The sequence below is a fragment of the Canis lupus genome, chromosome 3 (assembly GCF_048164855.1).
Source record: "Canis lupus baileyi chromosome 3, mCanLup2.hap1, whole genome shotgun sequence".
Lineage (NCBI taxonomy): Eukaryota > Metazoa > Chordata > Mammalia > Carnivora > Canidae > Canis > Canis lupus.
The window spans coordinates 76,492,559-76,519,858 of NC_132840.1; the positions used below are offsets into that span (position 1 = coordinate 76,492,559).

General features: G+C 48.9%; 1 protein-coding gene across 1 annotated transcript in view; it reads left to right on the forward strand.

Moving 5' to 3' along the window:
• The window catches only part of SORL1 (sortilin related receptor 1), a 156,561-nt gene that overhangs the window by 17,721 nt on the left and 111,540 nt on the right, over positions 1–27,300 (forward strand). Inside the window, exons 3-6 of the mRNA XM_072822405.1 lie at positions 5,257–5,382; positions 11,037–11,198; positions 12,575–12,642; positions 18,234–18,414. Of these exons, the coding sequence (XP_072678506.1) occupies positions 5,257–5,382; positions 11,037–11,198; positions 12,575–12,642; positions 18,234–18,414 (537 nt within the window). The remainder of the gene's footprint in view (positions 1–5,256; positions 5,383–11,036; positions 11,199–12,574; positions 12,643–18,233; positions 18,415–27,300) is intronic.

The window sequence follows — 27,300 nt, forward strand, 5'->3', positions numbered from 1 at the left end:
ATGTGTCTGAGCCCTGCATCCTGGGAGCCTCCTCAGGCCGGGGTGAACCAAGATGGTTGGTCTCCCCAGGTATTGCCAGTCTGCCCAAACCCCTTTCTCACCCTGTCTAAATATTTGGATGTACCTAACTGAGGAGTCATTGAACATTTGTTGTGCTACACCATTCTGTAATGAAATACACGATAAGATTACACGGAAAGGAAACGCCATGCTTGGAGATAATAGATGGGAGTGGCAGAGATTTCCCCCGTCCGTACACAAGCTGCATTAAAGACTTGGCAGCTAAAACGGAGATGTTCTGATGTGAAAAAGTTAACGCAAAAATAAATTATGACTCAGAGGCCGGAGTTGGTGGTGCCGGCGTAGTAGCAATCCCGCTTTTCTTGAAGGAAGACTCAGAGCATGGTTCATAAGACCCCATCAGCAGTCCAGAAGGGAAGGGACCTGTGTAAGTGAGGAGCTCTCTGCTAGTTGGAGAATGGCCAAGTCATGCATATTCAGTGTATAAGAAAGGGGATGGATCTGGAAACTGGAATCCCGGAAGGTTTGCTTTTCAAAAGAAAAAAAAAAAACGAATAATGTCCTGATGAACTCGTTGCAAGTCTGATTCCATGAGGAATGGCAACTGCATTCCGAAAAGAATGCCATCTTTTCCTTCTGCTAAGTCTGGTAGATGAAAGGAGACATCTACTGAAAGGAGACAGTAGGTATTATCTCGATCCTACCCATGTCTTTGTTTCTGCCCTCTCCTGACATAGTTTGCAAGGTACTCAGGTGCAACATAATTGGCCAAGGAGCTCTCCAGAGATGGTGTCCACGGGAAGACCAGACCCAAACCAGGGAAGGCTTCAGGAATGGTAGGACTCGCTGCCTTTGCACCCAGAGTGGCGTGACGTTATGATTGATGCCCCCCTGCCTGCCCCCCAGGATTGACCGGGGAGCAGGGCCAGTACTTGCTAGCTTGCTAACAGGGCGGAACTGGGTAGCCCGTGGAGCTGGTGTCTGGCTGAGCTCTGGCTCTGAAATCACAATGCCTGGGGTTGAATCCTGGCTCTGCTGTTCATTAGCAGTCTGACCTTGAGCCAAGTCATTAACCTTCTGTTGGTCTTCTCATCTATCAGTGAGATGGTGCTTATAAAACCTTGCTCCCCAAAGTATGGTCTGTGGATCAGCAGCCAGGGGCGTTTCTGGGAGCTGGTTAGAAAGGCTGAATCTCAGGCTCTTCTCCAGACGCCCTGAGTCAGAGTCTGCATTTTGACTTACGTTGCGCTGGATGACCCGTAGGCATATTACTGATTTTTTTTTTAAGAGTTTATTTATTCGTGAGACACACACACACACACAGAGAGGCAGAGACACAGGCAGAGGGAGAAGCAGGCTCCCTGTGGGGAACCTGATGTGGGACTCGATCCCAGGACCCCGGGATCACAACCTGAGCAGAAGGCAGATGCTCAACCACTGAGCCACCCAGGCGCCCTGGGTATTGCCATTTGAGAAGCACTGGTGCGAAGGACTCAGAATGGGGCCAGATAAGGACAGGTTTCCGTACATTTCAACCCTTCTTTCCTTCCTCCCCGTATCTGCTGTCCCTTCTGCCATTTCCCCTCCTTCTCTTCCTTCTTGTTATTATTACACTGTATTAAAATACAGGATAAAGAATTTAAAACCACTCACCTGGGGGTACCTGGGTGGCTCAGTGGTTGCGCACCTGCCTTCAGTCCAGGACGTGATCCCAGGGTCCCAGGATCGAGTCCCACTTCGGGCCCCCGCAGGAAGCCTGCTTCTCCCTCTGCCTGTGTCTCTGCCCCTCAATCTCTGTGTCTCTCATGAATAAATAAAATCTTTAAAGAAAAACTCACTCACATGGAAGGGCCAACTTTATAGGTGAATCCGTGATGTAAGTAGCTACTCTAAACTAGCTAGTGACTAGTTAGTGACTCCTCCTATTCTTTAGGGAGTAAGTAGTGTCTTAGAGAAGTCGGAGAGGACTGCTCAGTGCAAAAACCTGTGCCCAGACGAGGAAAAACACTAATGGAATCAGAAAATGAGCAAGTATAGGATGTTTGCCTAGATTCCCCTGGAGATCATAGTGGGCAGTGAGCCAGCAACCTAGTGCTCCCTGGGGACTGAAGCACCACACCTGGGGTGCGGTGTGGAGGCCATGAGGCCATCAGCCCACCTGGCATTGTCTGAGCAGGGTGGATAGCTGTGCACAGCCCTGAGCTTGGTGTTTGCCGTATGGAGCTTAGGATCTAGGTTAATCCAATAAAAATAAGAATTATGAGGACAGGATAAAAATATGCGTTGGGATTGTTCGGCCTGGGAAGAGAAGGGAGGTTGATGAGTCGTTTACAAGAGTCTTGAGGCATAGGATGGACCCCTGCATGCTTGCTCTGAACTTCTATTACGTGTAAGTCCTAAAGGAATGGGGATCATTTATGGGTGCGTATTAAGGGACAGCTTTTTGAGAGTGAGGACTGTTGTATCTCTGAGTGTGAGTGTGGCTGAGAATCTCAGGAAGGATCTGTGTTTTGTTAAAGTTCGTGTCGTGCCCCTTCTTTCCTGCACTTCCTTCCACTGCCTGGCCTGGAGACCCAGTATATATGAGCTTCCCTTTTTCCAGAGCACCACACCTGGGGTGCGGTGCAAGAGAGCGTTCTGTACAAGAGAGCGTTCTCCCAGAAGGGTGACTTGGCAAGAGTGGGAAGACAAAGGGGCCAGGGACTTGAACCCATTATCTTTTGTCACTTCCTAGCCGTATGACCTTGGGATGCTCATTAACTTCTCTGAGTCTTGGTTTTACCATCTCTTACCTGGAAATCATTCATTCACTGATTCACTGATTTCATTCATGTCACTCTCTTTTTGTTCATCTATGGGACACATTCATTTACGTTGCTCTGTGGTTTATAAATGATGTTTAATTCTGGAAATCTTTACTGAGTAGGTGCGATGTTCTGGGTACCTCGAGGGAGGCAAAGACAAGTCTAGCTCAAAGAATTTTTAAAGATGAAGAGCAATGATATATACTGGAAAATCCTATGGTAATACGATTTATTACCACATTTGTGCTTCTGAGGAGGTAACTCATAGTGGATTATCCATTTGGGGATGTTGGAGCGGGAGGGGGCCGAGTTTCCCTTTTGAGAAGCCATTAGTTCACTACGTGTGATCTCTGAACCTAGCAGGGACTCTCAGTGTCCATCCCGGGCCAGGAGAATGGATGCCAGAAGGTACCACTTTGTCTTTTTACCCACTCAAATCATCTGTAACTTCTTAACCGGCTGCATTTCTGAAGCTGGATGGCAGCCCCTTCCTGCGTGCTTGGCCGTTGGGAACACATGCAGTGTGTAAGCACGAGTGTTCGTAATGGGGTCCCTTCCACTCTGGCCCCGACATTGGCAGAGGCACTCTCTGTGCTCTTCTAACCTTGACATCTAATAAAGACTAATGCCCTGCATATGTTCTCCGTTCCCTCTGGACCTGCCCTGTGTGGTTCATTGTTTGCAAGGATTCTTGTTTACAAACATTTGTACATTTACAGCATGTGTGAAGGCCACGTCTTTGTATATCGTGTTTAGCCCAGCCCCCGGCTTGTGACAAACCCTTAAAATGTGCTTGCTGTTGGGCAGCCCGGGTGGCTCAGCGGCTTAGGGCCGCCTTCAGCCCAGGGCCTGATCCTGTAGACTTGGGATTGAGTCCCACGTGGGGCTCCCTGCATGGAGCCTACTTCTCCCTCTGCCTATGTCTCTGCCTCTCTCTCTCTCTGTGTCTCTCATGAATAAATAAGTAAAATCTTTAAAAAAAAATGTGCTTGCTGTTGCATCAATGGGCATTGGCGGTGCTACCTTTTCTGGGTTTCGTCCAGCTGTTCCTATTCTTGTTGGAATTCACCTGTCCTTCTTTCTTTAGAACTTACCTCCATCCTAAGTATCATTAATATTCTCTTCATCCATCAGGCTTGTTTTTAATCCGCTGATTATGTTAATTGCACGTTGACTTAGGTGGTAAGTCCAGGTGCAAAATACCTGATGGCTTCTATCCCGATCTATTACCTGAGGTCTAAGTGATGGCTTTGGGATTTCTGGCTTTGGAGGCAGGCAGCCTGGATCACAGCTCCACGCCGTTCCTCCCCTTCTCTGTTTCTCTGGCAAGAAATGAATCCCACAAGCCCTCCGCTGCCTTACCTGTAAAGTGATTTTAATAACTGCATTTGCCGCCACGCAGGGCTGTGGGGAGAGCTACCTGAGTTCGCTCCCACGGAGGGAGCGGCACGGTATCTGGCACCTGGGAAGCACTCAGGGAGCGACAGTTACTTGTATGCACCGTGGTTACCAGGTAGCCAGAGGCCCAGAAGCAGGAGAGCAGCAGTGCTTGCCGGCAGGTGCCCAGCTGTGGCTGTCCCCCCGTGTTGTAGTGTCCGTGCTGGGGCAGGGGGTCTCGTACCTAAGCATTTAACCTCCGTGCTTTTTTTTTTTTTTTTTTTAAGATTTTATTGATTTATTCATGAGAGACAGAGAGAGAGAGAGAGAGAGAGAGAGAGAGAGGCAGGCAGAGAGGCAGGCAGAGAGGCAGAGACACAGGCAGAGGGAGAAGCAGGCTCCATGCAGGGAGCCCGACGCGGGACTCGATCCCGGGTCTTCAGGATCAGGCTTTGGGTCGAAGGCGGTGCTGAACCGCTGAGCCACCCGGGCTGCCCAACCTCCGTGCTTATTTGATCTCTCCACGCTTCTTTCTCATCCCTCGGGCTTCTCCGGGGAGGCCGGGGAGGGTTTTCTTGCTCATCTTCTGCTGTGCTGTAGGAACAGAATGTCCCAGCAGAGGGGTGAAGAATTAGATTACCTTTTGGGGATATTTCAACAGGTGGCAAAACAAGTTCCCGGTCCCTGCCCCGTCCTGTCTGCCCCTGGATGTAGTGTGTTAGGCACTGAACTCAGCCGTGGGGAGGAGGTCATGGTCGCTGCCATCCGTGGGTGCTCCCCACCCCCGCCAGCCAGGGGGCATCTTGGCCTCAGAAGGGAACCTGTGGATTGCAGGCTCCTTGCCCCCACAAGCTTGGGGCAGGGGCGGCTGGAGAGGTGCCCTGCCTCCCCTTGGCGCATCCTCTCTCCTCACCGGTCGCGTCCTGACACCAGGGACCTAGCGGGAGCCACGTGCGGGACCCAGGGCGGGACGTGCACAGGTGGGGGCAGAGCCGCAGCTCTTCAGCCTCATTCCTCACCAGCCCTTCTTCGCCCTCTCCTCCTCCCAATCCAGGTGTACGTGTCTTACGACTACGGAAAATCATTCAAGAGAATTTCCGAGAAGTTGAACTTCGGCGAGGGAAACAGCAGCGAAGCGGTGATCGCCCAGTTCTACCACAGCCCCGCAGACAACAAGCGCGTAAGGAGGCGGGCCCTCCCGCCGTGACGTCATGGGGCTGCACCCCAGGGTGATCGCCCTGCCCAGGGGGCGCCGGGAGAGGCAGCGCGCCCCGTAGCCGGGGGCTGTTTTTCTGCTGTCCTGGGAGTTTGGCAGGACACGGTTCTTAGGGCAGAGCCAGGTACCGGCCGGGCAGGATTTCTGGGCAGACAGTGTCAGGCTGAAGCACAGGAAACCCCCAACCGGTGGACTGCCCGACTCACAGGTGGGAGAAATGGGACCCAGGTCTACTGGGCCCCTCACCGCCGCCGTCCAGTGCAGGTCATCCAGGGTGCCTGCCCAATGCCCGGTTTCATTGGCATCACCAGCGCCTGTGTGTATGCACGCGTGTGCGCACCCCCTCCCTCCAGCCCCTAACGGTATAGGAAAGAACACCAAGGCCAGGGGGTACGTACTGCTGTGCCTCTTGACTTGTTTTCCCAGCTGGCTGGCCTGGCTTTGTCTCTGCAGTAGAACCCGGGCAGTTTGATTTGGAGGAAGCATTGATTCGAGATTGCCCTGGGCCTCCGGAGAGGTGGAGGGAGAGGTGGAGGGGGAGGCGGACACAGTTGCCCGGAGGGCAGGAACCAGGCAGCCTGCAAGGCTGGGTAGCTTTAGCTTGCAGAGTTGTATTTGATTGCTTTCTTCGCCACTCTGGTGGGCCGTAGCACGCTCAGGAAACCCTGAGATGAGGGTAGCTGCTGCTCGTGGCTCATCTGTGGCTCATCCGGCAAGGAACAAGATCCACAGGGTCCTCTGGCCAGGTGCCCCCCCGCCACCCCCCCAAGCACTGGCTTCTCAGGTTGCCTGTATTCAAAATATTTAGCCACTGGAATGGCACCGACCAATCAGAGCAGACCCCGTCTGGAGGGAGCTGGGTCCTGAAGGCCACCCTGCCTGGCCAGGCATTAACCTTTTAGTTGCTGGATTGTGAACAGGCCTTGGGGAAGGGGCCGGGCCACTTGGTCCTTAGGAGAGGCCCCTTCTGGGTTTCAAGGAAGCAGCTATTTACTAATGGGTATAGAAGCAATTGTTTTCTGGTATTTGTTTGTTTTTAATTAGAGCAGCAGTTAGGTACAGCTCCCCTCTTACCTAACTCACTCCACGATGAAAAGCAAGAAAGAGGTGTGGGAGGGAATTGACTCTGTAGACAAGACTGCCAGCCCTCTGTACCGCCTCTCCCCACTGTACTTGGTCAGGCAGGCCTGGCACTTGGGGCTCCCAGAGTTGGGTGAGGCCCTGCCGCTCGCTTTGCTCTTGGCTTCTGAGAGGTGAGGATCCCTGCCTCAGGGTCCAGCCTGCTGGCTGGCTTTGCCACCTCTCCCAGGGCTCAGATCTGTACACCCCCTGCCTCCAGGAAGCAAATCACATTCCGATTACTCACCTTGTCAGGATGGTACCTGTTGATTATTATTACCATTGTCTTTACACATTGTCTCAGAGCTAACTCTTACTGCATCTGTGGCTTTGGAACCATCCCATGGTCCGTCTGGAATCTTCCTTTTCAGCTCCATCTGCCCCGTCCTCACCTCCTACCACAAGGGCACAGATGTCTGCAAGCAGGTCCCGACTTCCTTCCTGCTTGTCATGGGTTGTGGTGAGCAGCTGCTAGGCCCACACACATGTCTGAATAGTCAGAAGACAGGAAAGATGATGTTCTGGGCTTGCAGAGCAGGTGGGGTGCAGGGGGAGCGGGGCTTTTGGAGTATGAGGTCTGGAGAAGGAGCAGGCCAGGGGCCAGGGTGCTGGGACAAGCAAGACGAGAACGCCAGGGATGGTTGTCAAGGAGTTGGGGGTACTAGAAGGGCCAGGTATGCCTGCAGCCTGGGTCCCCCTATGTGGGAGGTGGTGCATCTTGGGCTTCACATGGGAGAGACGGACATGCTTTGGCGTCGGTGAGGAGATGGAAGCGGAGCCGCCTTCTTGGAGAACCTAGTGACAGGTGGAGCGCAGGCCTGGAGCAGGCTGAGTGGGGTTGGAGACGCAGCATTCTCTGCTGAGTTTCTAGTTCCCCAAAGAAGGGCGTTACCCCTCCCTAACTTCTCAGGAAGGAAACCGTGACTCTTACTGTGCCAGTTACTTCTGTTACGTTTGCCTTTGTCCTTTGGAAGGCACATTGCCTCACCAGACCTACCACTTCCTGAGAAACTTCACACAGGCCGGGTGCCTTGCCGTCAACACCGCCAGGGTGCTGGGCTCAGGCACATCCCCCATGTGAAGATGTTGGGGGTGCTGTCAAGGAGAGTGGTTTGAGATGGTCGAAATGACCGTTAGCAGCTGCTTAGAAAGGTGAGGATGTCACGCAAGGGCCACGTGGAAGTCTGAGGGGATGTGTGCCTGTGGAAGGAGAAGGGAAGTGCTGGTTAGGCAAGCAGCTCTGGTCCAGTGGTTTTCTTTGCAATGGAGATGGAGTGGCTCTGGGGTCACGTGAGTGTTTGGGTCTATTTTCGCACCTGCTGGCAGCCCCACTTCCTTCTTCTCAGCCTTGTGTGCTGCCTCCCTGAAGCAGTGCGCGGCCCTGGCCACCTGGCAGTGCTGCCGGCCCCACAGCGCACCCGAGGTCAGCCATGCAGTACGTCTGGGCTCCTTACAAAAGGTCCCAGAGTGTGTGCAGCCAGGCTTCCCAGCCTTGAGAGGTGGTCCCCCCCACCAGCCTTCGTTTTCACCTTCTGGAGGTATATTCCTTCGTTGCCTCCTCTGTCCTTCCTCTTGTCTTCGTGCCCACTCAGACCTGGAGAGAATTGCTTAGGCTAACGTGGAGGTGCGTTCTGTAGCTTATTTTAGGTTTCTGGAGGTATCAGTATTTTAAGAGGAAACATCGTGTGAAGCCAAAAGCTGGAATATTCAGTGATTGCAAACAGGGTGGGAGAGATGGGGGTGTCTGAGGATACTTCTGAAATCACACAGTTTAGGAAGTCACCTGAGAGGTCAGCTCTGCCAGCAAATCTGTGGGGCTGGCCTGGAGTAGCCTGGACAGGCAGGCAGTCTAGGGACCTAAGGGCAGAGTGGGACCTGCTGGATCTCCTGTTACGTGCACTTCCTATTATGTAACAGCCGGGCCTGACCGAGGACTGGGGATTAAGAGGTTGATCAGAGGAGTAAAGACTTCACGGGGTACTTGGGGTTGGAAATGGAGCTTCGAGGACGGGCATGATTCCTGTAGCTGAGCACAGCTGGTGGTGTCCTCGACGGGGAGAAGGCCGTGGGTGAGAGATTTCAGGGTGCCAGCGTGGGGTTTCTGTGCAGGCAGCGCAGAGTCCCCTTCTTGGGTGGAGGGTTTGCACTGAGGCGTTCCGAGTTACCAGGCAGGCCCCCAGCTGAAGATGGAAGAGTTTGCTTTCTCAAAACCTCCAGGACTGTAGGGAGCTGTGGAAGGATCTTTGAGTAGGGGACTTGCTGTAAATAGAGTCTCCTAGGGGGGATCCCCTGGGTGGCTCAGCAGTTGAGCTCTGCCTTTGGCCCAGGGCGTGATCCTGGAGTCCCAGGATCGAGTCCTGCATCGGGCTCCCTGCATGGAGCCTGCTTCTCCCTCTGCCTGTGTCTCTGCCTCTCTCTCTGGGTCTCTCATGAATAAATAGTAAAATCTTAAAAAAAAAAATAGAGTCTCTTAGGGAAGCATGTGTCCTAGCAAGATGCAGGGTGGATTAGAGAGGGCTCAGCAAGTAATGAGGGGGGTGGGTCATGGAATATAGATAATAAAGTTGCCCAGTGACTCAGCCAGACTTTGTGTCACCCTCTGAATGTTCCACACCCTGCCAAGCCCTGGAAGGCACAAGATGGACTGGAAGCCCAGCGCCTGGCTCCAGTTTGCTCGTGGGCCCCAGAAGGGAGTGGGCCGTACTGGTGGCACTGGGGATAAACAGGAGAACAGAGACCATGAAAAGGAAAACATAACTGGGTGTGTGGCAGCAGGGAGTGGGGCCGAGGCAAGGCAGTGGCCTGAAAACCCAGCTCACATTGTGAGAATGCAGGCTGGGAGCAGGTGGGTGGTATGTTGAGAACTAGGGACCTGGCGGGAGGGCCTCGGAGGACTCAGTTCTGGCCATGCTGAAGCTTCTTGGCGCATCAGAGGGGCCATGCCGAGGAGGGCAGAAGTCAGGGTTCGACCGGGCAGCAGGGAGTGGATGAAGGCAGGGAAGGAGCCAGAGGAGAGGTCCAGGGCAGAGTGGTCAGGTGTGGGGCAGGGAGGCCTGGCAGGAGACCGAGTGGCAGGAGGGCCAGGGGAGGGAGCTGCCACCCAGGCTTGGGGGGAGGGGAAGAGAAGAGGCACCTGACTGAGCCCAGGGGCGTGGTGTGATCCCTAAGCATTAGGTTCAGGAAATCCTGCCTCTTTGTTGGAGGAAGAGAAGAAAGGATTGGTGAAGCATTAAGGGGTGGGCTCTGACCCAGCCGACATCGCCCTAGATGCTGCCTCCTGGGTCACCGTGGCCACTTGACCTCTGGATGCTTCAGTGTCCTTATTAGTAAAGGAGGATAACACTCTACCTAACGCGCTGACTGGCTGCGCAGACCAGAGGGCGAAATGAGCTAAGCCATGCGCAGGTCATCCACTCACATGCTACGTGTCCTAAGAAGTGTTCCTGACACATCTGTTTTCTTTAAATAAACTCTACACCCAACATGGGGCTTGAACTCATGACCCCGAGATCAGGAGTCCCAGGCTCCACCTTCTGAGTCAGCCGGGCGCCCCTGTTGTGGACGCATTTGGCCGTGATCACGAACGATGTGACGATAATTTCTATACCTGGCTTACGTGATTTTTAGATCTTCAAATGTGAGACCCTTAGAAGCCATGGAATAGATTTCTGGAGAAATCTTTTCAGACTGAGATTGAGAGCACTCCCTTCCCTAGGCACATGTTAAGTTGAATGGCCTTGGCCCTGGTTCCCCTGGAGAACTCCTGAGGTTGGCAGTCACTCTGCAGTCACACTGGTCCAGAGCCTAAGTAAGGTGAAGCCCCTGCTCGCCAGGGCTCTCCCTGCTGGGCCCACAGCGAGTCGGCCGGCCCTGCTGGCAGCTTGGACCTCAGAGCTGCCCTGTCACCTGGCTGGCTCATCTTCCTACATGGGAGTGGTTGTAGGGATTTTCCTGGAAAGACATGCCCCGTAGGTGCCCAGGGGATGGAGAGAGAGAAGCCGTCTGGTCTGTGTGCAATTTGTTTTTAATATTTATTTATTCATGAAAGACACAGAGAGAGAGGCAGAGACATAGGCAGAGGGAGAAGCGGGCTTCCTGCGGGGACCCCGATGGGGACTCCATCCAGGGACCCTGGGATTACGACTTGAGACAAAGGCAGACGCTCAACCACTGAGTCACCCAGGTGTGGGCAGCCAGTCTGAAGAGGGGGACTTCTCTGTCCCAGCTACCAACAGCCAGCCACCCTCTGGTTGTGCCTGAATGACTTGCTGGAGCATGAGAATGGCCAGGTCAGTTGAAAGGAAAAAAATAGAGAGGCTTGTCTCGCTCTGTTACCCAGTTAAAGGGGAGCCTGTCCTGCACCCCCTCTTTCCCTGAGCCTTGCTTGGTGTGCACGAGGAGATGGAGAGGAAGCTGTGTTGAGTCCCCGCGGCGGGGGCCAGAGTGTTGGGCGGCCCTGGCCAGGTCCCGCTCTGAGCTCTTCTGTTTTTCTCTTGCAGTACATCTTTGCAGACGCTTATGCCCAGTACCTCTGGATCACCTTTGACTTCTGCAACACCCTCCAAGGCTTTTCCATCCCGTTCCGGGCAGCTGATCTCCTTCTGCATAGCAAGGCCTCCGACCTCCTCCTGGGCTTTGACAGGTCTCACCCCAACAAGCAGGTAAGAGAGCTCCTGGAACACAGTCAGGTGCGGCTTCTCGAGTTTTCTGTTCTGGCCCTGTGGATTAGGTGTCCTTTGAGTGACCTCCCCAGCCCCTCCCTCCTCCTCCCCCCAGCTTTGCCTTTGTACTATTTCACTTCCCAGGGCTGAGAAAAACTGTATCTCCCTGGCATGCTCAGTCTGCGTCCTGGCTAGGGGTGCCATGACAAACGCTCGGTAGGCCCTGTTAGTTAAACATCATACTCTTCTCAGCGTAGATATGCCTTTGTGGGTTTTTGGGTGAGTTGGCGGGGGTGGGGTACATCGAAGCTCTGGAAATTAATCCAAGAGAGCCAGCTAAAGAAATCTGGAGTCTGAGCTCTGCTGGGACCTCTTACTGAGTTTCTGTTCTACGTTTCCCGTCTTCCACCTTAAACACACTGCTTTTGTACCATTTATTTGAACTTGCCATTAACTTTAATTTTTTTCCTGTGTGTGTGTGTGTGCATATAATATAAATGTGTGTATTTTTCTCCTTAAATTTGGATTTAAAGGAATGCGAGATGGGGAGAGAGCCCAAGTAGGATTTATATCTCAAGGTTGAAACTTGGCAAATGGAGACTGTTGGTCTGATATAATCCCATGAAACCCGTAGGATCGGGTTAACTGAGTTTTGAGCGGTTGGCTCAGAGGAACCCTGGAACATTTCTTTTTCTTTGCAGGCTGTTTAACCAAAACATGATCTGTTTCCCTTTACATGCCTGAGGGAAGAACCCAAGTATGGAGTGGGTCGGTTTACCAGTGTAGGTGGATTCATGTTGTTTTTGGTCTTCTGGCGCTTAGTACATGGTCACCAGGGCCAGAGGAACTCTCAGGTGATGTGTCTGGAAGCTCAGGGGCTGTGGCGGAGATCGGCAAGTCGGTCACTCGTGGCCTTATGCTTCGTATTCAGGCAATGCCCCCTGGTGCTCTTTGCCTCTGCGCTTAGCCAGCGTCCTCTCTGTTCACCTTCGATCACCGTGGCCCACTAACGGGTTTTTCAGGACGCCGTTTCCCACTCAAGAAAGTAGAGTGTCATCCTTTTGTTTTTACTATCCGTGAGGGCTAATCTTGAGTGAACTGTAATTTCTGATGATCCGTAAATGGAAGACAAGACCCATTTTTCCTTGCCATCATTCCTGAGGCCTTTGTAACCGCAGAGAGGGACATGAGGGTGGGAATCTGGCCTTCCCTCCCTGCCATTGTTGGCGTTTGGAGGGACTGAGCCGGCCTTGGCAACCTCCGGGCCTGTCTTCACGGATAGTGTGTTATCTACGGCGGGGGTTTGATGGCCAGGCCGTCTGGGCTGTGCCTGCCTCTTGCATCCTCATCCCGTCATGTCCTTTTGGTCTTTGCAGCTGTGGAAGTCTGATGACTTTGGCCAGACCTGGATCCTGATTCAGGAACACGTGAAGTCCTTTTCTTGGTAAGTCATCTACTTCCTGAAGAAGTTTGAATTACATAATCACCTTTCTTTGGTTGTGGCTCCTTCGTGGAGGACAGACCTGCCCCCACCTGAAATGTGGAGTGTGTGGTTCAGGAAAGGCATGTTCCAGACCTGGGAAGTAGGGCTTCAGGTACGACACACTCACCGTGCAGGGTGGTGGGGGATGAGACAGGAAGGTTATTTGTGAGAGAAGTGACAGAGCTTTTGCATTTTTCAATCCATCAGGGAACCCAGGGGAATCTCGAAGCACTTGCATGGATTTGAATTTCTAAAGACCTTCACTCTTCGAGCATGATAACAAAAGTGGGGATTTTTCTCTGTATAAAATTTATTCACTTGTTCATTCATAACGTTATTTTTTGGGAGGATGTCTGCTGAATATAAAACATGCTAGATGCTTTAGGGTAGAAGTTGAATAATTTATGGATCTAGTTATTAAGGAGACTGCAGCTTAGGTGGTAAGAAATGACATTTTGTGCACGTAACACTCATCATGAAAGCAGCACAGATTGCACGGACGTAGCGGGAGAAGCCAGAGGAGGGACATAGTCTTTCCAGATGGGAGGACTGCACACAGCTCCTCAGAGGTGGCTGCCGTTGAGCCAGGACGTATCCGAGGGGCGTGGAGGTGTGCAGGGCGGGGATTGCAGACAGGAATAGAATGGCCAAAGGCAGAGACCAGGCACCGTGGCACTTGGGTGGAGAACACACAGTCTTACTTCTGGACAGTGTGTTGGGTGAAGTTTGGGAAGGGACGTCGTGATCCGAATCTGCAGTGCTCAGTAAAGGAATCTGGACCGAATTGTGAAAGCAGTGAGGAGCCACACTGAAGGGTTTTGAGAAGGAGAGATAAATCCACAGGGCTGTACTCGAGGACGCACAGTGGTCTCTAGTCTACTTGCTTCTCATCTTTCGTGGTTACGGGTTGCAGTATGGGATCTGAGAAGGTGCATTCGTACCTGTGTGGACGGATGTGCAGAACAGATGCCTGGGAGCGGACGTGCTGGGCCAGCAGGTCACTTAGCCCGGTCACACTCAGCCTGGTCACACTCCCAAATTGATTCTTGACCTTCCCTGCCCCCAGTCAGCTGCCCCTGGAATCTTCCCTATTTCCTTTCTAGTTGCTCAGGCCAAGAGCTGGAAGTCATCGCTGATTTCACGTTTGTTTCATGCTTCAGTTTCCACCTGTCAGGAAATCCTGTTGTCTCTATATTCGATTTATATCCAGGATCTGCGACTCAGCTACAGCTTTACTCTAAGCCATCATTGTCACTCATTAGTTCGTGGCAGTCTTTCTGCTACTACTTCTTTCTAGAATTAATTCTCATACGTAGCCAGGTCGATCTTCCTAAAAACAGGTCAGATCATGCTGTTCCTCTCTTTGCCTTGAACACTCTAATATGTGCCATCACTACTCTCAGATTAATGCCAAGCACATTCCTACCACAGGGCCTTTGCACTTGCTTTCTCCCCTACCGAGACTGCTCTTCTTCAAGATATACTTATTGTGTACTCCCTTACCTTATTCAAATAACGCTTTCTAAATGAGGCCTACTATCTTTAGGATCCTAGTAAAATTGTAACTACTCCCTGTGCCCTGATTGTTCTTTTTTTGTATAACACTTACCACATTCTAATATGGGATTATTATGCTTATTGTTTGTCTTTCTCTCCCTCTCTGTTTTGAAAAGATTTTCTTTATTTATTTGACAGAGAGAGAGAGAGCACAAGCAGGGGGAGCGACAGGACAGGGAGAAAAGCAGTCTCCCCGCTGAGCAGGGAGCCTGATGTGGGGCTTGATTCTAGGACCCTGGGGTCATGACCTGAGCTGAAGGCAGATACTTAACCGAAGGAGCCACCCAGGTGCCTCTGTCTGCCTCTTTTATAGAATGAAAGCTCCAAAAGGGCAGGGGCTTAGGCCAGTTTTGTTTACTGATATAACCCCAGTGAATAAAGCATTAAGATTTTGACTTTGGTAGAGATCGTCAAATCTGTACAGAGTGTCAAATTTTGCTCTCACCTCAGTAACATGGGACGGTGCCTCTCCCAGCCAGTGTGTTAGGCAAGACATAGTATCTCAGTGTAGTCTTAGTTTGAATTTTTCTTATTACAAGTGAGTTTGAACATCTTTTTAACTGCTTAAGGGTCATTATTATTATTTTTTTAATGACATGTCTGTTCATGCCCTTTGCTCTTTTTCTATTAAATGGTTAGTCTTTTCATTGACTTCTGGAAGCTCTTTGTATATTTGAGGATGGTCCTTTGTGACATGAGGTATCACATGTGTATGTTCACTTATAGTTCTCAGCATATCTTTTGTGTTTTCGGTTTTCCATGTGGTTTTTATTTTTATTATTTATTATTATTATTTTTTAAAACTTCTCTTTTGTTTTTTTTAAATTATTTTATTTTATTTTATTTATTTATGATAGGCACACAGTGAGAGAGAGAGAGGCAGAGACATAGGCAGAGGGAGAAGCAGGCTCCATGCACCGGGAGCCCGACGTGGGATTCGATCCCGGGTCTCCAGGATCGCGTCCTGGGCCAAAGGCAGGCGCTAAACCGCTGCGCCACCCAGGGATCCCCCCATGTGGTTTTTAAACCTCATGAAATGCATTGGTACATGTTGTCTGTGCTGCTTCTAGCTCTGTTGGAAGGGGAATGTCTTTGAGTTGGTATTGCTTCCTTGATGAATGAGGACAGTGAAGATGGAGAGAGCACCGGGAGGGGCCTTACAGCCGAGTGTCTTCAAGCTCCATTGGAGTTCCTTTTCAAAGAGGGCGCCTGTTTCTGATCCTTTTGTTTTTTTCCTTGGGCAGAAGAAATTCACTAGTGTCCTAGTGAAATTGTAACCACACTCTTAGCCAAGTATAACCTCCACCCAAGGAGTACCATTAGAACTTCCTTTTGTTTTATTTGAATTTTAAGGGGACAGATTGTCCTTTTATCTGTTTAGGTAACCACATATTAGGGGGGGCACACTGGAAGGATGGCTGAGTAAAGGAACACCACGTTTGGGGATTTGTAGGTTGTACTTGTGCCTCTGTGCATGGATGCAGATATCTTAGGGGAAAGGACTGGCCTATCTTATTTTAGATAATGACATGTCTGGTGTCAGGGAATTTCAGGCCGTTTGGAGGATTTTTCCCCTAGGATTTCCCATAGTGAGTGAGAGTGTAATCTAACTTCTCTGAGAAGAATGGCATACATTTATTCAATAACGCGTGGCAGCCTGGGAGCGGCAGGAGGCCGGAAAACCAGTGATCTGTGTAATCCAGAGCTGGAGATTGGCAAGACAGGACAGTGGAAGGGCGGTCGGGGAGGGACTCCGGGATGCCCCGTGGAGCATTGCTCATGGGCTGTGGGTGAGGCCAGGTGAGGACTGGTGCCTGTGCCCAGAGATGGAGCAAGGCTTGGGATTTTCAAACGAGGGCAAAGGCAACAGTAGTGGAAGGCTAGCGATTGCAAAGTAGCAGCATTTGTAGGTGGAGTGGCTCTCAGAAACGGGAGGTCCATGTAGGGATCCTGGAAGAGAACTGGGAGGGAAGCCACAGCTCTTTCTATCTCTAGATACCGCTTTTGTTTAGGAAAAGAATAACAGAGGTGAGCTCAGTTTCAAAAATTATCTGAGTGAAGGTCCCTTCCTCTCTGCCTTTTTAAAAATATCCAGCAGCTTTGTTTTAATTTGCATATCCTCTAGGGTAGAGGAAGTACTTTAATCAGTACTTCTAATTGTGGAAGAGAGAACATGCCACCACCCCCACACAGACGCACACAGAGAATCTGATGATGAGCAGTTGTCTCCTGCACTGGGACGGAGGCCGCTAGCTTCTCCAGTGCCCTGCTGAGACTCCAGATTGTGGGGAGAAAGTCGCATCTTTTGGTTTTCTATTTCCTATCTCCCCTCCTTCCTTCCTTCTCATGCTTTTGACAGTGTATGTTTGAAGGAATGTTATTTCAGAGCCTTCATCACCCTGAGAGCCATCGTGCATATGGCGCTGTGCCAAGACAGGTACAGAAGCGAGTCCTGCCTTTGCTTGGGTCATCCCTGCGTCCCCCCCTCTGAGGCTCTCTTAATTTGCCCCATGCACTGAATGGTCTGCCTGGCCTGGTATCTTGCTGAGTGCTAGGAAACCTAAGGCAGATTAGTCCTCCTCCCAGCTACCATTGGGGGCCTCATTTGGAGGGGACCTCAATTCTGAGATTCTTCTCGAGAGAGTTCGACTTAGTCAACCTTACAGCATTCAGTTTGGAAATGCACTGAATTCGTGGACCACCTTTGTACTGTGGTGCAGGAATTCAGCGCAGCAAGATTCAGCTCAGCTGGGAGCCCTGTAGGACAAAAAGAAATAGAAGACGTGGCCTTTAAAGGCATCTGTACTCTCTCTAGGAAGCTCAGACACGTTATGATGAACAATAGGACGCGATGAATAAGATGCACCACAGTGAATTAAGAAGCACCGCTGTATAAAGTCACAGGAGTGATTCCCACATCCGCCCACCTAAGGCAGTTTTCTACCTTTGTTTGAAACTCACGTAAAATTAATATGTAAGCTTTGAAATTGAGCACTGCACGGCTACACTGCGGGTATTGGGAGAAGGAAGGAGAGCTTTGGGGGAGGGCTTCCTGGAAGAGGGGCCTTGAACATGACCTCAGAAGATGAGTAGGGTTTGGACATGCATATCGGAGTGCCTGCAGGGGTGGGGGCATCCCTGCAGAGGGTGCTCTGTTGGCAGAGCACAGGGAGCAGGAGAGGGATGAGCTCTGAGCTTCTGAAGGACACTGGGGAGATAAGTACACATGAGAAAGAGTTTGTGTAGGGCAGCCCCAATGGCTCAGCGGTTTAGTGCCACCTTTGGCCCAGGGCGTGATCCTGGGGACCCAGGATCGAGTCCCACGTTGGGCTCCCTGCATGCAGCCTGCTTCTCCCTCTGCCTGTGTCTCTGCCTCTCTCTCTCTCTCTGTGTCTCTCATGAATAAATAAGTTAAAAAAAAAAGTTTGCGAAGGAGCCTTGCAGAGCGTGACTTTGTACTGGCAGGATGAGTCCTGATTGCACGATGGGTGACAGCGCCACAGGATGGACCAACAGCAGGGGCAGGGTCCCTTAGCAAGGCTGGGCTCATGGGCTCCTCCTGTGGTTTCTTCTAGAGCTGTTGTGAGAGCCTCCCGCCCCGGGAAAACACACTCCTTGGTTCTCTGAGGTTTGTAACTTGAGGCGAGAAACTCAGCTGACAGCCCCAAGCAGTCCCTTGCCTGTTGATTCCAAAATACCCCACCTTGTACTTTTTCCTCTCTTTGCTCTTCTCGAGCTTGGCCAAGGCCGGCCTTGAGGGAGACCCAGGGCGCTTTGAAGCACAGTAGCAACCTAAACCCTGGGCAATGGCAGTACCTTCCCGTCTTTGAGCCGAGGAGCACCCAGAGGGCTGCGTTTGTGGCAGAGTGGATCATTTGTCCCCCACCCCCCCCACCATCATGTCCTTAAATTCCAGTTGGCTATCTGCATGGCCGAGCCTCCGTGCCTCTTGTGGTGACACACGGAGATGACAGCGACCGCTCTCTCTCCCCCAGGGGTATCGATCCCTATGACAAGCCCAACACCATCTACGTGGAGCGGCACGAACCCTCTGGCTACTCCACGGTTTTCAGAAGTACGGACTTCTTCCAGTCCCTGGAGAACCAGGAGGTGATCCTTGAGGAAGTGAGAGACTTCCAGCTCCGGGACAAATACATGTTTGCTACAAAGGCGGTGGTAAGTGGACAGCGCTCAGGAACGCGTATACTCCTTCCAAGTTTCCCTTCTCAGGGTCTGCATCCTGGGACCAAGCAGGTGAGTTTACGTCTTGCGGGGAGAGGGTCAGTGCGGCCAGGAGCTTGACCGAGGGACACTGGACGTAGACAGACATTCCCGTGGGGCTTGGGTGGTCTTGGAAGGTCGGAGGAGTGGAGAAGCGTGGACAGTCCTTCGGGATGTCTCTGGGCTCTTGGGATTTGGTGGTTTCCTGGTAGCCAGGCATCCTTGTCAAACACAAGTGTCTTTGAAATCCCAATTGAAAGAACCCCGAGAGGAGAGGTGGGGCTCAGTGGCAATTTTCTTTAATCTCGCTGCCTGATTTCCTTTCAGATTAGGAGGATTTCGTTGGGAATTTTGGACACATGTTAATTTCCATGGCTAATAGAATGTGTAGTCATTGGCTAGTGGGAGTTAATGCTCTAAGAAAAGCAGTGATTAAGCTTCCAGCTGTCAGTAAGTAGCTTAATTCTCAGCCTTTGGGAAAATCTTCCCCTTGATTTGATGTGTTGGATGGAGCCAGATGCTGGAACGGGTGGGGGCTTGCGCATTTAAAACTAGAGTTGATTATTTAACAGGGCTTGCCTTGCGACTGTATCAAGTTGCAAGTGGCAACTGTCCTGCCCTGTGTGAAGGGAAAAGCCCCCCTGAGGAGAGCAGATTGGGCTCCTCTTCCTGGAGGAGAAGTGCTTATTTTCTCAATGGTGGCCATTCCCTCCTTGACTTCGGGCTCTGAAGATGGTTTCTGGTCACTGGCAGGCGCTTTGCCTTCCATCACAGTTAACCTTGTGGAACTAAAATCAGGTGTAATGTTTTCCCCTAGGTTCTCGCTTAAAATACATGAATTGGTAGCAGGCCAGGCAGAGGCAGGCTGCTCCCTTTGGAAGGATTCCAGGGTAGAGACAGGACCTCCCCAGCAAGGAAAGCAGAGAATCAGGTTGAGATGAGAGGAAGAGAAGATGTGGGTGGCTATAGGCAAGAAGGGTTCCCCAATATATACTTTGCAAAAAGTTTTTAGAGTCACTATTAATTATAGTGGTTTGTCTTCTGTTAGGCTGTTTGCATTGGGGCACTTGCCAGATAGTTCCTTTCCTGCCCTGCTTACCACTTTATCTCTTTCTCTTATGTATACACACACACACACACACACACACACACACACACACACACAGAGGCAGGCCGTGGCCAAGAAGACAGGCATCCTTGGATTGCCTTGGGCTGGGGTGCAGAGAGGAGAGGGGTGGGGGAATGTGGGGTGAGAAGCCAGGCCTGAGCACTGGTACCTTGTGACATCCTCTTGGCAGTCCTGAGGTCCTGGAGTGTTCCTGGGTCTTCTCTGTTTTAGTTCTTTGGGCCTGAATTTATTTATATGATTTTAATTTCTTGAATTTAAGATGCAGTAACTGATGCCTAGATTTGCCTACTGACTGATTTGGGGCTGAGGCGGAAAGCCCTCATTGCATTGCTCTTGCCCCTATTTTTTCTGGATCTTACACCTAAGAGCTGAGGTGAGAGCTTTCTAAGCCCTCCATTCCTACCTAATAGCTATGTCTGTTCTCACGCCGTAGTTTATTTGCAGGGTGCTGGCAGCAAGTTGATTGTTATTCCTGGCCAGTGGTGAGCTCAGAGGCGGTGTCTGATGTAGTACCCAGATCTTGCACAATGCTTGATGTGTAGCAGATGTACAGTAGTTGAATGAATGCCATCTTTGCCTGCCTGATTTAGAAAGCAGAGGCCAGTAGATTTTGGGAGGGAAAGTTGGTGGTCTTAAATGATTGGTACTTTCAGAGTCAGCTTTCACCTCTCTGTGGTTCATTTATTTACATGATATTGGTGGCAAAACTGTATTTATGTGTTTGGCTTCATCCTTTAGCATGTGGACAGGCCACCAGATTCCAAGGTCAATGGTGTTAATTAGAGGCTCTAGGTCAGATGAGGTAGGCCACCACATGGAAAGATTTCTCAAATTGTGGTCTTAGGAGCACTCACGGTACCATCATGCAAGAGCACTTGTTCCAAAAGCAGATTTCAAGGCCCAAATGCATTTTGTTCTCAGCATTCCCTAGGCTGCCTAAGAAACTCTAAAATTTGAGAAGTTCTTCCCTGAGGCCTTCTGTAGGCAGAAGCTTGTGATAATAGTCAATTCTGTTATCAAAGGATCATTGTAGATTGGATGGGTTGATGAGGGAAGAGACCCAACTGGCAGTGGATGATAAAATGAGTGTTTTCTCCCTTTAATTTCTTCCTTTTTATTACATTAGACTGCTGAGCCATAAGGATAAACAACATTGGCCTTGGTTGGGTAACCATATCAGTGGGAGTGTTGAGGTCTGCAAGTGTAACTTCTTATCTGGGGTGTGCTTAGCACTCAGGCTGCCTGGGTTTGGGGAATTCTGAGTGACCTTAATATTAAATGGATTCAAATCAAATTAGGAAAGTCAAGGAACTAATTGCAAAACCACAGAAAATTGGTTTTGGGTGATTAACTCTTTTGCTTTTTTTCCAGTACCGTGAATGATTACAATTCTTTGCAAGTTAGCTTTTTAGAACATGTGGGGACAGCCATCTGGATTCTGGACTGGAAGTGGTATCTGAGTCTTCAGAATCCACCGGTGCCCTGTTAGCCTGGCTCTTATTTCATATGTGGTTTGTGTCTGATGCCCTTTGATTTTTTTTTTATAAAGATTTTATTTATTTATTTTTTTAGAGAGAGGAGGCATGTGCGAGAGCGTGTGGAAGGAGAGGGGCAGTAGTGGGAGAGGGAGAGAAAGTATCTCAAGCATAATCCACAAGGAGTGGGGAGCCCAATGTGGGGCACTCGACCCCACGACTCTGAGATAATGATCCAAGCTGAAATCAGGGGTCAGTCACTCAACTGGCTGAGCCACTCGAGTGCTCCCCCTTGATTTTTTTTAACCCAAGCCTAATTTTTATACCTTTTTTTTTGACATGAAGTTCACTTACTTGTCTTAATAGTCTACACTAAAATGATAGGCCATTAAAGCAGCAATGAGGTGTTTCTGCAAACTGGACCAACATCGAGTCGCTAACTTGGCAATATACAGCTGTTAGGTTCTTTCTGCTAGATAGCAATAGTTGCCAAAATGTTGGAAATAAGTGAGGACTAGCTGCTCCTCAGTAGCTTCACCACCAGTAAATCATGAAAGCCAGGTATATACCTTTCTTGCACAATTGATGCATCAGTAAGCAGAGACCTAATGTATGGGCTTAATGGCATTTCCTCTCTTCTTCTGGGTGGTATAAACACAATGTTCTAGAGCAGGGATTGGCAAGCTATGGCCCTTCACTTGTTTTTGTCAATAAAGTTTTATTGAAACAGCTATGCTTATTTGCTTACAAGTTGTCTATCACTGCTTTTATGCTACAGTGACAGAATTGAATAGTTGTGTGGAGGCAGGATGGCCCACAACCCTAAAATATCTCTATATGGATCTTCACAGAAAACCAGTCCTGTTATAGAGGCAAGATTCTGTTACCCTTTGCACTGGCATCAGGCAACCAGAATCCTCTTGTGTAAAAGCTTTTAAGGGACACCTGGGTGGCTCAGCGGTTGAGTGTCTGCCTTCAGCCCAGGGTATACTGGTTCAGGGATCAAGTCCCATGCCGGGCTCCTTGCAGGGAGCCTGCTTCTCCCTCTGCCTATGTCTCTGCCTCTCTCTGTGTCTCTCATGAATAAATACATAAAATCTTAAAAAAAAAATAAAAGCTTGATAAGTCATAGCCATTTCCCCTAAAAATACAGGTTACAGGCCTCCTTAAATTGTTATGCCCTGTTCATGCCAGAGTACTATCTTTAGGATATTCAAGCCAGTTCAGATATCTTGCATGCCACCGATCTCCCTTGAGAACTCATTTCTACTTTTGCCATTATGACTGACCAACCACTATTGAAAACCAATTTCTAATCTTCATTATGCTAATTTAAAGCCTCTAATGTTGATGGAGATAAAAAGACAACTTAGTTATTGTCTCAAGATGGTGGACTTTTTTTTTTTTTAAAGATTTTATTTATTTATTCACGAGAGACACAGAGAAAGGTAGAGACATAGACAGAAGGAGGAGAAGCAGGCTCCATGTGGAGAGCCCGATGTGGGACTCGATCCGGGGACTCCAGGATCATACCCTGAGCCAAAGGCAGATGCTCAACCACTGGGTCACCCAGGTGTCCCAAGATGGTGGGCTTCTCTATGAACAGTTAGCTGACCTCACTTGGGGTGTGAATTTTAGGGTAACTGACTCAAACCAAGCTATTGACGAATTATTTTAGTTATAACATTACTTAAATGTACGCAAACATAAAGCTAGGTATAAGCACGTAATGCGTGTAATTTATACGCAACAATAAAACCCAAAAACCTTTACAGATTATAAATAAAACTGTAATACCAGTAAATTTAAAATTAACTTTTATAACACCTGTATTGAGATATAATTCATATGCCATAAAATTCACCCTTTTAAGGTGTGCAGCTCAGTGGTTGTTAAGTATATTCACAAAGTTGTGTAATACTTATCACTCTCTAATTCCAGCACATTTTCATTGCCCCACACTCCCATTCCCTCCCATTCCCTCCCCTCCTAGCCTCTGGCAACCACAAATCTATTTTCTGCCTCATAGAATCGCCTGTTCTGGACATTTTATGTAAAGAGAATCCTATACTATGTGACCTTACTTGTAACTGTTTTCTTTCCTAGTGTAATGTTTTCAGATTTCATCTGTGTTTATTATGGATCATCAGAATTAATGTCTTTAGGTCCACTGCCTCTCTCTTTTGCCAGTTAAAATTTTTTGTTGAACCCCTTTGTGATTTTTTTTCTTGTGAGTTCTTGTACTTTCCCACTCAAGAATTTGTATCTTGGGCGCTTGGGTGGCTGTCAGTTAAACAGCTGCCTTCATCTTAGGTTGTGATCCTGAGGTCCTGGGATCGAGGCCTGCATCGGGCTCCCTGTTCGACGGGGAGTCTGTTTCTCCCTCTGCCTCTTTCTCTTTTCCTCATGAATGAATAAATTTTAAAAATATTTAAAAAGAAAATAATTTGCATCTCTATAATTCCTGTTTCTTTATAGATAGTATGTCTTTGGTGAGACAGTTGTTCTCATACTTTAATTCTTGTGACATGGTTTCCCTTTAATTTTTTGAACCTATTTATGATAGGGGATTTAAATTTTTTGTCTGTAATTCCAGTATTTGGCCTTCCTCAGCAATGGTTTCTCTTGACTCTTTGTGTGTGTGTGTTGTGTCTGAGTATGGGCCATACTTTGCTGTTTGCTTGTCCTGTCATCCTTTTATTAAAATCAGACATTTCAGATGGTATCACGAGGCACCTGCTCATATCCAAGCGGCCCCTTCCCAGAATGTTTTTTGTTGCCTTTCCCTACTGTTGCCTATTTTGATTTTGTTTGTGAGTTTCCTGCATTAATTTGGTAGAGTTTATAGTCTTCATTGTGTTTGACTGTGAAATGTTTAATAATTAGGCTTAGAGACTGGCCATGATTGAATAGTGATTTTTCTCAAATGCTTTGCACAGATAAATCTGGTGGCTGAATGCCTCTGACCGTGGGCTGGGGGCTTGCGGTCTGGCCATCCACAACTCTACCTTAGCCTTCGGTTCCTGCTTCTGTAGAGCCTCCAGGTGATTACCTGGCCATGAGAGATGAGGCCCTTATTGCTTCTCTCCTGAGCAGACTCACAGCTCTTGCGTGGAGACCTAGTAGGTTCCCTGGGATATTTCAGAGCTTATCGAAGCCTCTTCTGGGCATCTACTGCCCCAGCTTTTCCTTCCAGGCTTCTTTTTTTTATTTTTAAAGATTTTATTTATTTATTCATGATAGACATAGAGAGAGAGAGAGAGGCAGAGCACAGGCAGAGGGAGAAGCAGGCTCCATGCCAGGAGCCAGATGTGGGACTCGATCCTGAGACTCCAGGATCATGCCCTGGGCCAAAGGCAGGCGCTGAACCACCCAAGGATCCCTCCTTTCAGGCTTCTTAGCCTTCCATGAGCTCCAGGTGGTCATGTCTTGCCAGCAGCTGTGATGTTAAACGTCTGCCATTTGTCACTGTTTCCCACAAACGGCCTGGCTGTAGGTCTGTTGGTACAGTGAACTGAGTCAGGTTATACGGAGAGAAGACCCGAGAATGCAGTTTTCAAGCTAGCTGTGGGAGTCATCTGTCCCCTTCAGTGGCTCTGGGGCTGCTGGTCTTCCCAGTTCTTGGAGCTGCCAGGCTGTGGGTTTCTAAGGCTGCTGCAGAGCTAGGGAGAAGGGGATGGGATTGAGGCCACAAAGTTGCCTCTTCTTGCTGAGCTTTGCCACTGATATCCAATAAGTGCTCCTTGGGTTTTGGCAAGCCTTTATTTAACTTTTAGAATTGTGAAAAAGTTGACTTTGAGAACTTTGGTTGGGGTTTTTGTTGCTTTTCGGAGGAGTGGATTTTGAGTTCCTTCCTCTGCCATTCTGGATGCGCTCCCAATTAATACTAACTTTGTAGAACTTTTTCTTTTTTTTAAAGATTTTATTTATTTGAGAGAGAGAGAGAGAGAGAGAGCACGAACAGGAGGAGGGGCAGAGGGAGAGGGAGAAGCAGACTCCCTGCTGAGTGTAGAGCTCAATTCCAGGGCTCTACCCCAGGATGCCAAGATCATGACCTGAGTTGAAGGCAGACGCTCAACCTGCTAAGCCACCTAGGCGCCCCTAAAACTTTTTATTATGGATGTTTTCAAATCTATGTAAAAGAACAGTTTATACTTATAGGACCACCGTAGGTGGTCCTCCATAGGTGCCCTCATTCAGCCTCAATACTATTTACATTTGTTAATCTCTTTTCAGCTGTGTAACCTACTACTTATTTTTTTCTTGGAATGGTTTATTTTATTATTAGTATTATTTTTTAAGTAGGCTCCCCACTCAGCATGGACCCCAATGCAGGGCTAGATCTCACAACCCCAAAAGCAAGACCTGAGCTTAGATCAGGAGTCAGACATTTACCTGGCTGAGCCACCCAGGCACCCCTTTTCTTGGGATATATTAAAGCAAGTCATAAATACATATATATAAAATATCTGTAAAACGTTATCTATAAATATTTTAGCATAAACGACGTTAACGTGGATGATGTTTTGCTGATCCTTGGTCACTGCTTCAGAGGGGAAGGTGGCAGTGGATGCTAGAGCCCCAGTGCTTCTGAACTGGGGTCCTTGTCCCCCACGTGCTTTGGAGTCCCTCATTCTCTGGCCACTTTTCTCCATGAAATGTTTGATTGAAGAGCTCACTGTGACATCCTGTGGCCTTCACTTGGCAAGAATGTGTCATTTATTTAGTTCTCTCTGCTCTTTTCTCCTTGACCTCTCATTTCCTTTGATATAATCTCAAACGTAAGCATAAATGCACATTCTGAAATTCAGATTATTCAGATTCTTATGTTAATTTATGTTTCCTTATCAGGATGAAAACACCAAATAAAAAAAACTTATCACAGATTCTCAGACCCTGTAATATTGGCATAACTTGAAATGTTTAAATAACTCCTGGATGCTGGCGAAAGTATTTGTGCTGGGAGCTGTATTAACTGGTATTGCCTTTCAGGAAGGCTGTTTATTCTGTCAAAACTGAAAATTTTGATCTAGTGGTTTTGAGAATGGCATCCTACAGATATTCTTGTGAACTTCTAAAAAAGGTAACATATACAAGCATGTCCACTGAAGAATGTTTCTGGAAAATATGTCAGTGCCCATGAGCTGTTAAACAGATGATGTCCAAGAGACTCTATGAGTGAAGAAAGTTGAATGGCACAACAACATTTCCATCAACGATCAGCGTTGTATGTGGAAAATAAAATTGCAAATGTTATCAAATTAGCATTGTGTTTGATTACTGGTAACAGACTAGAAATAGAAGTGCCTTAGTGAATACAGAAACTTACTTTTCTCTCCTCAGGGCAGCCTATTGGTAGCCAAACTACGGCTGGTATGTGGGTGCCCTGGTGTTATTGGGGACCTAGGCTTCTCTCTGTTCCACAAACCTAATGATTTCCATTCTCAGGGTTCCTTCTTGGTCCAGAATATCTATACTAGCCTTTGAGTCTTTATGGGAGTTAGAGTAAGGAGAGAGAGGCCAAATAGGACCCCTTCCCACTGATGAAGTCTCTCAGCAGCCTTCTTAGAAACCAACACACCACTTAGGTTTACAATTATTGCTTAGAACTCAGTCATGTGGCTGCACTTAGGTAGAGAACCCCAGTGGCTTATTTGGGGTGGCGGTCAAGGTCTTGTTGCTAAAGAGGAAGGAATAATGGATGTTGGGTAAGTGTAGCATTGTCTGTCACCATATAAATATGCTCAGGTGTGATGGCACAGAACACTTCTGAAAGACCCCATGAAAGCCTGTTACCAGCAGAGCGTTGGTAAGCTGTTACTTTCTGGAGGGTCGGGCAGGAGGAGAGAGTGGAGGGTCGGGAGCTGAGGTTCTGCATTCTACCTCACCCCTGTCTATACTGTTGGATGTTTCTTTCTTATGAGCACGTTTTACTTTTATAATTGTGGTCAAGAGAAACTCAACAGCCACAAAACCCCATGGTTTGTTAAGGAAAAATATTAGGGGCTAATGATACATCTGTTTGACAGTCCATAGTGTGCCACAGTTTAATTGTTAATTTTTTTTTTAGGATTTTATTTATTAGAGAGAAAGAGATAGCGAGAGAGAGCAGGAATGGGGAGGAGGAGTGGGAGAAGCAGGCTCTCTGTGAGCAGGGAGCCTGACATGGGGCTTGATCCCGGGACCCTGGGATCATGACCTGAGCTGAAGGCAAATGCTTAACTGACTGAGCCACCC